This window comes from Gobio gobio (assembly GCF_949357685.1).
Source record: "Gobio gobio genome assembly, chromosome: 23".
Lineage (NCBI taxonomy): Eukaryota > Metazoa > Chordata > Actinopteri > Cypriniformes > Gobionidae > Gobio > Gobio gobio.
The window spans coordinates 30,565,114-30,580,744 of NC_137119.1; the positions used below are offsets into that span (position 1 = coordinate 30,565,114).

Below are 15,631 nucleotides of genomic sequence, written 5' to 3' on the forward strand. Positions count from 1 at the left end.
TGCATTTTTGACTTATAGCACAGCAAAAACCTTACAGAAAAACTACTGTGGGAGATTCATAATGCAGTGATTGTGTCCGATGATAATACGGATTTCATTTACATTTATACAGTTGGCAGATGCTTATCAAAAGCCACTTACAGTTCATTCCAGCTAGGTATTTTAAAGGAAAACGAACCTATGACCCTGACATTGCTAAGGTCATGGTACTAATGATTACCATATTCAAATACCATGGTATTTGCATGGTCATTAAAGGTACACATTGTAGAATATCTTGATAGTATCATAGTGCATATGCAAAAAAAAAAAAACATGGTAATATTGTAGTACTTGCACTTTATACAATGGTACTCCTGAAATCATACCCCAAAAACAATTGTAGTATTATATTAACATAACATTAACACAAGTAAAAAAAAAAAAAACACATGGTGGTACCATGGTACTTCTGGGTTCTTTTTTTAAAGAGTACCATGGTACATGTGCAAAATTATAGTATCACGGTAGTTTGGTTTGATATATACCACAGTACTTAATGGTATTTACATAATACTTCAAATATTACAATGGTACCAAACTTACAAAATACTTATATGTATATACCATGGTACTGAAAACATACTGCAAAAAGCAATAGTAGTTCTATGTTGACAAGTTAAATAAACATGGTAGTACCATGTACTTCTGTCTACTTTTTTGTAAGGTTACTATAAAAAAAAAAAGTACTAAACTACTATAATTTTAACATGGTTTTTGAACATGTAGTACCTTAAATTCAGTACCATTATATATTTTAAAGTAAGGTATTTTATATATATATTGTATTTTTTACTATGTTATGTTTATATGGAGGTGATTTTAAAACTCCACCATCAAAGATAGAGATATTCAGGTATTACGGATAAACATAATTTCTCAGTGTGCCGTCTGTAATAAGTAGGCCGTCACCTCCCCTGCAGTGTATTTTGCTGCTGTAGTGATGATGGATGTTAGCTGGTCTTAGCCTATTTCTCTCTCTGTGTGTGTGTATTAGGATGCAGGAAGTCAACAGATCGGCTTTCTCCTGGGCAGTTGTGGGGTTACTGTGGCTCTGACCAGTGACGCTTGCCACAAAGGCCTTCCGAAAGGACCCACTGGGGAAATACCACAGTTCAAAGGTCAGTGCGTTATACACAACTCCAAAAGTGATGTATAGTGGCATGTAGCCAGACTATAAGCACTATAAGTCTAGTCCACTTTACAGCTTAATATGACCAAGAACTACCCACATAGACAGGAATAGACCGTCTGATTGACATGTAAACAACCAACCACAGCTTTCATTGTTTTAATATCTCATTCAAATCAGATTAGAATCTGTGTAAGTTACCGTTCAAAAGTTTGATGTTGTTTTTTTTAAAGAATATAATGCACTAAATTAATTAAAAGTAAATGTAAAATTCTGTATAAAATATATGCTGTTTTTTAATACATTCATCAAAGAATTCTGGAAGCCTGTCATGGCTGCTTAAAATATTAAGCAGCATAACTGTTTTCAACATCGATAATAGTAAGAAATGTTTATTGAGCAGCAAATCATCATATTAGAAGGATTTCTGAAGGATCATGTGACACTGAAGACTGGAGTAATGATGCTGAACATTCGGCTTTGACGTCGCGTGAATACACTACATTTTAAAATATATTAAAATAGTAAGAATCTGTGTGGACCGCCGAGCAACAAACATCAAGAGCATGATGGGCCGTATCATGCGTGTGATGCTATCTGAGCCAGACTGCTAGCAGTCAGCATTTTTTGCCATGTCTGGGCCGCAGTAAGACGAGAGAAGGTATAAATAGAAAATGTAGAGGTAATGAGCCTGTGATATTGTTGTAATGATTAAGAAGTCCCGAGAGGATAGTCATTTATCCCGAGACAGAGAAAAGACGGACTTACTCTCATCCTGATGCAGATAGTCATTTAGCCAGTCACCCTAATCACTCACTATCATTCTTTTGAACGATAATCACTACTAATAATGGTAATGACGGTCATGGTTGACTCATCAAGCTGCATGAATATTAATAGATTGGTATGAATATTCATGTGTTCTCTCTCTTTGGTCCCACCCTCTCATCAGGATGGCCGAAGCTGCTATGGTTCGTCACAGAATCCAAACACCTGTCCAAGCCACCACGTGATTGGTTCCCTCACATCAAAGATGCAAATAACGACACCGCCTACATAGAGGTGAGCTAGCCCATGGAGTTATGACTGTTATGGAAATATCAGTTTATTCAAATCATTTTACCGGCCGTACATACACAAACATTCTCCCGAAGTGGAAACTAACAATCTGGGATTGTTTTTCCATATGCTGCACCCACCAGCCACTTTAATTGTTTTATGATATCTGATTGGTAGATATTCTATGTCTCGAGCCACAGAAATCAATATTTCCTATCAGCATGCCGGGCACAGCTGCCTCCATTAGAGAGTCGCTGGATAATGGACGATAAATGATTAATGTTTGTTTAATTGTGAATCAGGACTCTTGTAGGAGATGCTGGTTGATGGAGTGGGGCTGGTCTCATGTTATTGAACCAGTTTTGAGTGAGTTGTCTCAATGTTCCTCACCAGATCCCAGAAATCTGAGAGTCTGTGCAAAGTGGCTGGGTGTCAGATGTCCACGGTGCTGGGCCAATGTTTGATTTCTGTTTTACTGTACGCCTTTCCAGTACAGAATGTAAAACATATCCAGAAGAAGACATTTCCACACTAAAATCAAAAGAAATTATATTTTACTTAGAAAACTAAGCTTTTTTTTTAAGGACCATTAAGATTTTGGCATAGTGAAATTTATCTTTATGACAATACAGCACATTTCCCCCTCAATTCGTATTACTGTAAAGCAAAAAGTGTTATTATAAAACAGTAAAAAAAGAAATCTAATAAAGTACATTTACCCCAATTATCACTAAAAAAGCTGATTGATATATACACAAGATGAAAAAAGGTATTACATAGTATGAAAAATGCATTATTTAAAGTAACGAAATAATAATTAATTACGTAATATACCTATATACATCCCTTTAATTTATGCTGATTTGAATAAATGAAAACAATGGCATATACTACTGTAACTTAATGCATTTCAGTAATGAGAATCTAATGAGAATAACAAAAACCTCAAAAGTGAAATATCTTCTACTGGCATTATGGTAATGTGATTTTAAATTGTCCTGAAAGTTGAAATACAGCACGACTTGGGTGTTCTTCACAGGTTTCTTACATTCACCCTTACAGTGCGTTAACGGCCATGCAAACGGTGTTTGTAAGGGGATTTAATGCATCAATATTTGTTAGTGATTGCCCTGTATGACACTGTTTATTGGTTTACAGTATAAGACCTGTAAAGATGGGAGTGTTTTGGGCGTGACAGTGACACGGATCGCACTTCTTACACACTGCCAGTCGCTAACGCAGTCTTGTGGATACACAGAGGGTGAGTCCAACAAGAACACACGCACACCACATTAAACCTCTAGGTCAGTCCCCTGTCCTTTGCGGATAATAATATAGTAAATCTGTCTTCTCTCTTTGTCTTCCAGCTGAAATCATAGTGAATGTATTGGATTTTAAAAAGGATGTGGGTTTATGGCATGGAATCCTGACTGTAAGTCATGCTTCTTAAAAAAAGAATGTAAACAACAGGTCATGTGTTCCACATTCAGGGTGGTAATATGTCACTTCCTGTTTCCCCAGAGTGTCATGAACATGATGCATGTAATCAGCATCCCATACTCCCTGATGAAGGTTAACCCTCTGTCCTGGATCCAGAAAGTGTGTCAATATAAAGGTCTGTCAGCCAGTTTTTTGACCCTGGCCGTCATTTTTATCACCAAAAGTGTTTACTCCAAGTCCTTATAACAAAATATTATTACATTTGTGCTGACATAATTTTTGGCCAGGCAGTCATACAAGGAAATGTTGAACACATGCAAAAACAAGAGAGAACCAACAAAATATGAATAACTGATTATGTTTTAGTCAATGTACCATATGTGTTTTCCTGTGAACTCTGTTTTCCTGTACTTTAATTTAGCATTTTTTCCCTAAATAATTTGTTAGATAAATACCTTAACCAAGTTCCCTCATATTTAAAAGTTTAAAATATATAAAATAGTATTCTCATATTTTGTTGGTTTAATCGAACTTTATAAGGTCATTAAAAACAAATCACCTTGGACCACTTTTTTTCCGACTTTGTGTATGCATTGTGTGTGTTTTAAAATACTGTATATTTTTTGTGCTACAATTTTAGACTTGACATGAATAGGCTTCAGTCTAAATCTTTAATCTTGCAGGTCATTTTTCATGAAACATTAACGGGACAAAATAATAAAAAGTAAATAATTTGTTTAAAAAATAAAAAAAAAATCCTCATTGGGACCATTTAAAGGTTTACTCAGAAATGTGTTCTGCTTATGTTTCATGAATTAGTCATATAGAAGTGACAGTGCTCTTTGATACAGTTTTTTTACGTGCCCAAGATGTCCATTCCTGTGATTTTTATAGTAAATTAGTGTGTTTGTGTGTAGGTAAAGTGGCTTGTGTCAAGTCCAGGGATATGCACTGGGCTCTAGTCGCTCACCGAGATCAGAGGGACATCAACCTGAGCTCCCTGCGCATGCTGGTGGTGGCCGACGGATCCAACCCATGTGAGCTTTCTTTCTTTCTTTCTTTCTTCTCACTCTCCTTTTATTAACTCTTCCTCTCACACCTGTTTCTTGAAATACTCCTCTAACTGGAAACAAGCTGAGGTTTAAGCAGCTGTTTACACACTCAGCAACCTGAAAAAAGCTAGAAGCATCATTCATAAGTGTGTAATATAAATGTATGCACTCATATATGCCCTCTGGGATTATAACTTACAGAAGAGACGAGTCAGGATAGATGATGCCCAGAAGCCATTTTCCTTACGTATGCAGATACATAATACACAAATGGACACACTGGAGGACAAAACGTTCCTTCTGCTGCCTGTTTCATCCAAATGCCAATGTAAATGCCAGTAAGATACAGTCAATGCGTTTCTGATGGAATATTCAAGAAGGAAACCGGTTTTAAGGGGTCATAGGGGCCCTTTTAAATTTTTTGAGATTAATATATCAATGTACCGTGTAGACATAGCTGAACATTTATAACACAAGGATCCCTTTCCAGTCCAAGAACATTTGGGGGAATCTCGCAAAAACTCATATTTCAATTGAAAAGAAAAAAAGAAACGGCTATAGAACGGGGGCCTGGAACGTTTTTCACCAAATCAATATAAAGGTCTGTCAGCCAGTTTTTTACACTAAATCAAAACTTTCCACCCAAACTATTTTCACCCTGGCCGTCATTTTTTTCACCAAAAGTGTTTACTCCAAGTCCTTATAACAAAATATCATCATAATTAAATTCAAAAGAAAATAAAGGAAAGGCTATAGAACAGGGGCTGGGAACTTTTTTCACCAAAGAGCCATTTTTTTCATTTTTCCAGAGCCAATCCAAAAATGACTATTTTACTAAAAACATGTTTTTTTCCCCAATAACATTTCAATAACAATAACTTTATTTAGCTCCATAGCCAACTCAAAAATAGAAAAAAAGCAACAAAAAATATGTAACATGTTTCATTATGGAAGTAATTGTGCAGGGCTTTCACTATGAGGTTAAGTTTCCTCCTGAGCAGCTTGAAACCTCTTCAGTGTTCTGTGTGTGTGTGTGTGTGTGTGTGTGTGTGTGTGTGTGTGTGTGTGTGTGTGTGTGTGTGTGTGTGTGTGTGTGTGTGTGTGTGTGTGTGTGTGTGTGTGTGTGTGTGTGTGTGTGTGTGTGTGTGTGTGTGTGTGTGTGTGTGTGTGTGTGTGTGTGTGTGTGTGTGTGTGTGTGTGTGTGTGTGTGTTCTTGTATATATGGTTTATGAGGGCACAAATGTGTATAATGACATAGGTATTACAACGTAAACATTGTTTATGAGGACACTTCCTGTCCAGATGTCCTTAAAAACATACTAAACAGTGTTTTGTTTTGTGAAATTCAAAAAATGCAGAAAGTTTTCTGTGAATAGTAGGTTTAGGGATAGGGTTATTGTAAGGGGGTGTTATATACAGTTTGTACAGTATAATAACCATTATGCCTATGGAGAGTCCCCGTAAACCACATATTCAAGTATGTGTGTGTGTGTGTGTCAATCCAGTCACTGAATTCTTTCTTTTCGCCATCATCACAAACTAGCTACAAAGCTGCTTGCTTGTGTCTTGTGTCTATTCACACAGCAATAGTATGGTTGTGAGTTCTGTATTTGACTCCTTTAAAATGGTTGCATTCACACAGTTTAGTTAACTATGGGAGTGACACATTACGAGCTCACACCTGTACTTTTTCGGAACTCACAACCACATTCTCTGCAAATCCCGCTGTGTGAACCGGACTGGACAACTTTAGTTTTGGGAACTTACAGAGACAGAGATATAAGCTGTGACGGTTTTAAATTCGGTCTCTGTCTTCCATCGGAGCTGCGTATTGTGTGTTCTTTGTGTGACTCAAATGTTTCGCTCTCCACTTAGATATAAAAGCTGCTGTCAGGACATCTTTGATATTTACTAATCACTGTCACTATGGTTACATGGCAAGCGTGATAATAGAATACCAACTTGTGACTGTTTGTTCATACAGAATGTTTTCGAGCCACTTCTGTAAGCTGATGCGTGAACAGAACATTTAGAGAATCAGATATGCAAGTAAAAATTGTTTTCATTTCCAAGCAGTGTGAGTGCAGCCATCGAAACACAACATTGATTAGTGTTGCGCACAGCACTGCATATGCAAATCGGAACAACTTGAAATATTATCGTAAATTGACTTTTCATTAACTTAGCCAGTAGGCAGTGCAACAAAGGAAATGTAATTGATCTCTATTAATGTGTCTAAGCTTTTAATGATCATAAGCTGGTGAAGGGTGGGAAACATGGCGAGCCACACAATTTTTGTCAAAGAGCCACAGGTTCCTGACCACTGCTATAGAAGGACAAAAAATAAATTGGAAGAAACTATTAGAAAATATGTGTAACTTAAAGAAAAAAGAGCCTATATTTGGACTAATAATATTTTAATTATCAGTAACTCATTATACTAAAATTACTGCAATGTATGATAAATAATCATTATATATTATTTAGATGTATTAAATTAATTCAAATAAAGTGTATATAAATCGTATTTGTTGTACTATATTTAACATTTTAAATATACACATTTATATATAAATTTGATTTTTTTTTTTTTGTTTTATTGCATTGCATTGCAATAATTATATTTTACAGAAAATTGTGCTTAATTATAATGAAATTAATGCCACAATGCAACACATTTAATGTTAAAAATAGGCTTGTTTATAATATAAATATAATTTCCCTTTCCATGTTTTAACATGAAGTATGGCATTGGAACATGGACAACCAGATTTATGTACATCTCAATAAAAGTTACAATTCTAAGGTTGGTCATGAAAAACTTTTTAGTACAAGAAAGCACATTGGAAAAACTGAAATGCTACAATACTACGATATATAACTGTCCCTTTAAGAGCTCTGTTCCCATTGTACCCTACAATGTTAGGATTCTTCTGAAAGTGAGAACTGTTTTAAATGTTATACGAGGCAGGCGTCACATTTTTAGTACGTAATGTTCTCTCTCCTTCTCTGCAGGGTCCATCTCATCATGTGACGCGTTCCTCAATGTCTTCCAGAGTAAAGGTCTACGGCCAGAGGTCATCTGTCCATGTGCCAGCTCAGCTGAAGCCCTCACCGTGGCCATCAGGAGGTGGGAGGAGTGCTGACACATTGACCACTCACCCTGTAACTTCAGCTCGTATCCAAACTTCCATCCAGAACATTTAGATCTTTCTGTCCCTTTTACGAGTTTCGTATTCCAAAAATTTCAGAAAAATGATGGGAATATGGACAACCCATTTTTCTGTTGGTTAGACAGACAGATTGAAGTTAATGGTTCATCGAGAGAGCTTTACCGAAGTCTGTGTATGTCTTCAATGCAATTTTCCAAAACCATTTACAAGAAAATAATGTTTTTTTAGGCTGCCTCCATAATTACAGCCCTGAATAGTCCTGACATCTTTGCTTTGTGACCGAATCAAACTCGTGACAGAACGCAGAGCATATGGTTTTCATTCCACAGGATTAACTCCAGCGCTGGACGTTTTTACAGACCTTCTCTCTCTCTCTCTCTCTCTCTCTCTCTCTCTCTCTCTCTCTCTCTCTCTCTCTCTTATGACAAATTTGAGGATGAGAACAGCTTGTATGAGTGGTATGAATTAAAAAGCTAATAAAAGAGCATGGTGTCATAGAAGAAAACATCACCGTCTGGTGAAGTCAGAGGGAAAAGATGTATCAAAGGCGACCAAAAAAAACCGTAATTCCGCTGTTTCTGTCATCAAAGAAGTTACGTCATTGTCATTCGTGGATTTACCAAGCAAACTAATAGTAACCTAATTTTTCACCTTTTGCACTCATTTGGTTTGGCCCGTGTGGTTCACAGAATGTTTCTCACTCTGGTAATAATCCTCGTTATATATCTAATTTTTTATTTCCGAGCTCTAGATGATTGGTTCAACATTTCTGCACTTCTGCTCTGTTCCAAAACTTTGTCAGACAGTGTCAAAGAGTCAGACAGTATGCACACACCCGACACGACGGCTGTTAGAAAAAAGTCACCTTCTAAGATACCTCATTTTGACCGAATGTCCTTCATAGAGGCAACATCTGAATGCATTGTAACAGGCTCCGTGGGAAAAAAGAAATGTTACATACAAGAAATGTTGATTATATATACAGTATATGCCTTTATTATATTCTAAACAACTAAATATAAAAAATAGAATGGTGAATCAAATGCTGTTGGAATCAAATCCAAGTTCCACGTCAGTTTCTTGTAAGGTCCCTTAGTAGGCGACACCCAATGTAGTTTTGGAACAGCTATTATTTCCAGTATACTGGAACAATACTGGCGCACCCCGTTTTATGTATTTTTCTAAAATAAAGTCTGCTGTACCTTGCCAAACATCTCTGTTAGCTCAGACGGGTGTCTTTTAGAGGACATTGTGTGGGCGAGGCTTAGGGATAGCAGCTTCCTCTTAATTTTTACATTGCATTAGAGTCAATGTGAAGCTAGATCCACTTCCATGATTCCAATTGCTCTGATCTTGCATTTTATTTCTCGTTTTTAGGCCCACGGATGACAGTAACCAACCGCCGGGTCGAGGAGTGCTGTCTATGCAGGGTCTGAGCTACAGCGTCATCAGAGTGGACTCAGAGGAGCGCCTGTCCGTACTCACTGTACAGGACGTGGGCACTGTGATGCCAGGAGGTACACACATGTACATGCATGAATGGTTCTGAGAAAGTCTCAAATGTGCCTTTGTAAATATTGTTGTATGTTTAGCGTTAAAGAAGAGCCATCAAAGAAGGGTGTTGTGTAATGTGTACGCCTCTCTCTGTGTGCTGTATTTACGGCTTTATAAAGTGTGTAATGTGTTTATTGATGTTGTGTATGTGCAGCTCTGATGTGTGTGGTCAAACCAGAGGGAGTTCCTCAGCTGTGCCGAACAGATGAGATCGGAGAGCTGTGTGTGTGTTCCATCGCCACGGGAATGTCATATTATGGGCTCTCGGGCATGACAAAAAACACCTTTGAGGTTTGTGTCCTATCAGAGCGAGATCGATTTGGCTGTAGATTCTCCTAGCCACAAACCCTAGACCTCTGCTCGAACTGATGTTAAAGTGCTCCGATCAAAGTCTTTTCTTTGGCTTAGTTGTTAAATTGCCCTGAAATAATGAATAGGGCATTTACACACAAAGTCTGATATCTGAAGCATTATTTCACCTCAGCGTACAAAAATAAAACAGGTGATTGTGAGATAATGCATAAGAAATGAAATCACAAATGTGAAAAATAATGTCACGCTATGAGATATAAAGTTGCAATTACAAGAAACCATCACACATGTGAGATAAAATGTTGCAATTATGAGATATAAAACCGCAGTTGTGAGTCATTATCGCAACTGTGAGATATAAAGTCGCAATTATAAGATATAAAGTCGCAATTGGGAGATATATATATAAATACAGTATAATATTGTGAGCTACACTATAAAGTTGCAATTACAAAAAAAACTATTTTTTTACTTTAGAGGCACGATTTACATTTTTTGGGAATTAAATATCCAAGAAACACTAGAACAATGTTATATATTTTTTTTGACTTGTGTACTTACATTATCCCACATGTTTCCAAGAAAATCCAGAGAAATAAGCAATTTTAACCACCGCCTATCAATGACATCATACCCACGTTATCCACGGTTTTATTTTGTGGAAACCATGGAAACACTGAAGAAGCTTTAATATATTATGTGTTTTATTAGACAGAGGAGAAACTGTTCGGATTGACAGAAAACTAATCATTGTTATATTGTTCAACACAGTTGGTCTTATTGTTTAAAGCTCGTTTTTTTTTTATTTACAGTGAGTACCATGTTTTACCATGCCTAATATCGATCTAGCTTACTATAGTGAGCAACAAGTGTCTCATAGTAGCCGCCGAGCAAACGCAGCATTATAACATAACTTTCAACACACTCGAATGTATCTAATATAAAAAAAACAGCGCTGCGTTACCCCACATACCCATGACCGGAAGAAGCGGAAGCAGTCGTCTGCGGAATAATAAAAGCTTCGCAAAGTCAAGGCGCCATCAAGATACATCTTTGTTTTGTATAAGCGTCCTCTAGCGGAGAAAAGTATTGTGGCTTTAAGGTGACAAAATTGTGTGACCAAATGACACAAAAGTATGAAATATTCGCTATACAAAACTAATTTGGTGCTTATTTTCTCAAAAAATGTCTGACCTAATTGAATTGTTTGGCCTTGGCCAGTGATGTACAGCAAATCTTGGGTATTTTTTAGCTAATCTATCTAGATTTCTGTCATTTAGTAATATAAATAACAGATTTTAAGTCTAACTACTTTAAGTCTATGAGTTTAAATCTAAATGTAAAGTTTAAATTTTCAACCAATCAGTGATAATTTCATTGGGGAGAAGTGACGCCATAGTAGAGGTCTACACAGGATGGATTTTTCAGTCCCGCTACCACATGATTCTGTACCGCTCCTGCCAAAATATGTTATATTTTATTCCACTCCCACCTGAAACATTCACATTTTGGGAAGCTTTCACATTGCTTACAAAAGCCTGTATGAAGAGGTTTATGGGGATTTTTCAGTCCCGGTTAGAGTCTCGTTCTGTTGTCTATAGGCTATTTTTTCCAATTTTCACACACACGACACTTCAGATATCCAGTGACAGACTTCTGCATTCTGTTATTATTAGATAATTCTATTTTGTGGAAGCCCACAAGTCATTTCTTTTTCCTGCTTCCCGCGCACATATCAGTATCTTCCCTCCCGCATCTGCACTCAGCAATTAAAAACTAGTCCAGTGTCACACTCTGTTACATCAGTTCCCGCTGCTTCATATCCATAGAGTGAACTTTCACATTTTTATAAAGTATTACATTTACAAATGTATAGTTTGGTCTTCATTTTTGTCTTTTGTTTTATTGGCTGTCAGGTTTTTCCCATGAGCAGCTCTGGGGCTCCTATCAGCGAGTACCCCTTCACTCGCACAGGGCTGCTGGGCTTCATAGGCCCGGGTGGGCTGGTGTTCGTGTCTGGAAAGATGGATGGTCTGATGGTGGTGAGTGGACGGAGACACAACGCTGACGATATTGTCGCCACAGCGCTAGCGGTCGAGCCCATGAAGTTTGTGTACAGGGGCAGGTGAGAACACATTAAAAACAAACAAACATAGCATATTCTTCGTCATCAAAGACTGTGTGGTGTATATATAGCGCACAAGCTTGTTTGCTTGGGACATGCTGAGTGCAAATTAAATGGATTTAACACCTGCTGAGGCGGCAGGAGCAAGAGCGTGTGCTCTGCGTGTCGTGGTAGAGTTGTTTTGTTTCGGTTGTCTCTGTGAAAGTACCTCAGGTTTTGTTCATCAGTTTTCTTAAAGTTTTACGCAGTGTGGTAAACCAGTTGTGTTACAGTAATAACATAAAATAAGCGCTGCAGGGTTATTATCGTTAACTAAAACTAAAGCCGTAAAAATACATTTTTATTACTTGAAATAAACATTACACATAAAAAAGAAAGAAATATTTGACGACAGGCCATTGAATTATTGGAAAGTAATGCAGTCAAGACGTGACACCTCGTGTGTGCATTGTTTTCTAATAATTCAACAGACCAGAGTCAATTATTCCGCTTATACTATGGTAACCACACCTCAAGACATTGTTCAGCTTGTTGTATTTCAAGACATTTGGCAGGTTTTTGTCCTTAAAGGGATAGTTCACCCAAAAATTAAAATAGCCCATGATTTACTCACCCTCAAGTCATCCTAGGTGTATATGACATTCTTCTTTCAGACAAACACAATCAGAGTTATATTACAAAAGTCCAGGCTATTCCAAGCATTAGAACTGCAATAATAGTTGCTCTGTTTTTGAAGTCCATAAAAAATGCACCTGTCCACCGAATAACGTGCTCCACGCGGCTCTGGGGTGTTAATAAAGCGAATCGATGCGTTTGTGTAAGAAAAATATCCATATTTAAAACTTTATCAAGTAAAGTTCCAGCCGATCGCCTTTAATTATGGGCTAATTTTCATTTTTGGGGGAACTATCCCTTTAAAATATTTTTGTGTGTAAAGGCGGGCGTACACTGTGCAAATCCGGACACTCGGGAGGTTGTTAGATATTGCACACGCTACGAGTCAGTTAACTTGATAATCGCATCAAAGCAGCTGGTACACGGCATGACTGTATTGGAGCTTTCAATGTTGCTGCTATAGCTTCGGATAGAAAAAAGAAAGAAAAAGGATTTGTGTGCAAATGATTTGTTGAAAAGCAGAGAACAGCAGCCATTCCTTTAAACCGAAACAACCAGACAGACAGAGTGAGCAAGTGAGTGAGCGTGTGAGTGTGTGTGTGAGAGTGTGTGAGTGTGTGTGAGTGTGTGTGAGAGTGTGTGAGAGTGTGTGAGAGTGTGTGAGAGTGTGTGAGAGTGTGTGAGTGTGAGTGAGTGTGAGTGTGAGAGTGAGTGTGAGAGTGAGTGTGAGTGTGAGAGTGAGAGTGAGTGTGAGAGTGAGAGTGAGAGTGAGTGTGAGAGTGAGTGTGAGAGTGAGTGTGAGAGTGAGTGTGAGAGTGAGTGTGAGAGTGAGTGTGAGAGTGAGTGTGAGAGTGAGTGTGAGAGTGAGTGTGAGTGTGAGAGTGAGGGAGAGAGTGAGTGAGTGAGTGAGTGTGTGAGTGAGTGAGTGAGTGAGTGAGTGAGTGAGTGAGTGAGTGAGTGAGTGAGTGTGTGAGTGTGTGAGTGAGTGTGTGAGTGAGTATGTGTGTGAGTGTGTGAGTGGGTGAGTGAGTGAGTGAGAGTGAGTGTGAGAGTGAGTGAGTGTGTGTGTGTGTGTGTGTGGGCATGTTTTTGTGAAATATCAGGACACAAATGTGTATAATGACATGGGTATGACATAGGTATTACAAAAAGAGGGTGAAATATGAGGACGTTACCCATGTCCTCACTTTTCAAAATGTTTATAAATCATACAGAATGAGGTTTTTTTCACAGAAAGTAAACTGTGCATTTTCCTGTGATGGGTAGGTTTAGGGGTAGGGCAGTGTAGGGGGATAGAAAATACGGTTTGTACGGTATAAAAACCATTACGCCTATGGAATGTCCCCACATATCACAAAAAAAACCCTGTGTGTGTATGTGTGTGTGTGTGTGTATGGTTGCAGCCTAATAATACTCATCGTTCTAGCCCATGTGACGTGGTTGTGCATGATTTGGCAACTGGTGAAAATCGGGCCAACTCCCAGAATTTTTAAAACATGTTTAAAAATGATCGTGAGGTGCTCGTAACGTGCTCATTTGATGAGGGATTTCTCCCGTCTGCAAGCTTGTACAACAGGAAAAAACGCACCGTGTACGCCAGGCTTAAGAGTAATTTTAGACACATCTCATTCCATGCCACCATTACTAATTCCAAAACGTTTTTTTAAAGCTAGTAATGGAGGCTTGAGACAATGATAGCAAACTAATGCAGTTATTAATGCAGTTATTAGAGAGAGTGAGATTAACAGCGTCTCTCAACAGTGATCACCAGCAACGTCTCTACTAATAGTGAAACTGTAAGTTTATCTGCTTCAAGAACAGCGCTGTTATTACTTCGCTAGTGAGAAATGTCATGTAGCTTTTAAGTTGCTAATCTATTTTACTGGTAAAATCATCAGAGCAGCGCTTACAATACGTTTCTGTGCGAGTGTGTGTGTCCGTACTGTATGTGTGTGCGTTTCAGTGGGAGAGAGTGGGAGAAAGAGAGTATGTGCTTTCTGTACATAAAACATAATTTGGTGGCAAAAACAAGGCAATAATTTCTTGTTTTTATCTTATTGTTTACTATATTTATTCGCTTGGTCAGTGTCGTTGTGGGTTTTGGTTCTTTTGCTGTTGTAGGCTGTAAAGACATTTGAAATAACTGAAATCATTTGGCCAATCAGACTTGAGCATTCAACAGCCCCGTAGTATAAATAAAACTAAATAATACTTAATAAAAACTATATTGACAAAAAAATGACAAAACCAAAATTACTAAAAGTTTAACTAAAGTTAAAATAAAAACAGAAAAATAAAATGTAATTAAAAACTTTAATCACAAAATCCTTTTGCGACACACATTACATTTTTGTAGTTTTAAAATACATTTTTAATTAAATACTGCTGTTTATCACTTAAATTATGATTTGTGATTTGATTTATAATTTATTATTGTAAATTATTATTATTATTAACAATTTATATTTTCACTATTAATTGTTATAATAACAATTAATAAATGTAATTATTAAGTATTACAATTATTTAAATAAAAATAAATGTAAATATTCATTTTAATAAGATTCTGGCTACTAGTTCCTGGTTTCAGTTGTTTTAGGGGTCAGTCTGATATCTCCTTTCTTTATCTCCGTCTTCAGGATAGCGGTATTTTCTGTGACGGTCCTGCATGATGAGAGAATTGTGGTCGTAGCCGAGCAGCGTCCGGACTCCACAGAAGAGGACAGCTTCCAGTGGATGAGCCGTGTACTGCAGGTATTTGTCCTTTTTATACCCACCCTTGCGGATCGATTCGGGCAGCGACGACTTGCTATTCCCGTCCAGTCTGACGGGAGTCACCTTAATCGCTGCGTAACCCCAGTCACCATCCAAACTGAATTAGAGATCATGCTATTGCTGACCTGCGTACTTTCTGTCAGCACTTTACGAGTCCTTACCGGCATGTAAAAATAACAAGATGCATTCAGGCACGGAGGTTGGCCTTCATTTCCACCCACCCAGACGGTTCCATTCCACTCTTTTGTTGTAGGTCATTAATCTTGCAAATATGGTATTTTTTTCCTTCCACTTCCTGAATTCCCGTTTGGTAATTTGGTTCTCCCCGAGGCATCGGTAAAGGTCAGCGGCTGCA

The 15,631-nt window shown here is 37.7% G+C and overlaps 1 protein-coding gene across 7 annotated transcripts in view; it reads left to right on the plus strand.

Moving 5' to 3' along the window:
* dip2ca (disco-interacting protein 2 homolog Ca) overlaps positions 1-15,631 on the plus strand; it is a 155,469-nt gene that overhangs the window by 117,069 nt on the left and 22,769 nt on the right. For all 7 annotated transcript variants that reach the window (XM_079806512.1, XM_079806514.1, XM_079806513.1 and 4 more), the window contains exons 11-21: positions 1,037-1,160; positions 2,124-2,233; positions 3,389-3,491; positions 3,598-3,662; positions 3,752-3,845; positions 4,588-4,707; positions 7,738-7,852; positions 9,273-9,412; positions 9,604-9,740; positions 11,678-11,886; positions 15,141-15,255. In XM_079806512.1, the coding sequence (XP_079662638.1) occupies positions 1,037-1,160; positions 2,124-2,233; positions 3,389-3,491; positions 3,598-3,662; positions 3,752-3,845; positions 4,588-4,707; positions 7,738-7,852; positions 9,273-9,412; positions 9,604-9,740; positions 11,678-11,886; positions 15,141-15,255 (1,332 nt within the window). The remainder of the gene's footprint in view (positions 1-1,036; positions 1,161-2,123; positions 2,234-3,388; positions 3,492-3,597; positions 3,663-3,751; positions 3,846-4,587; positions 4,708-7,737; positions 7,853-9,272; positions 9,413-9,603; positions 9,741-11,677; positions 11,887-15,140; positions 15,256-15,631) is intronic.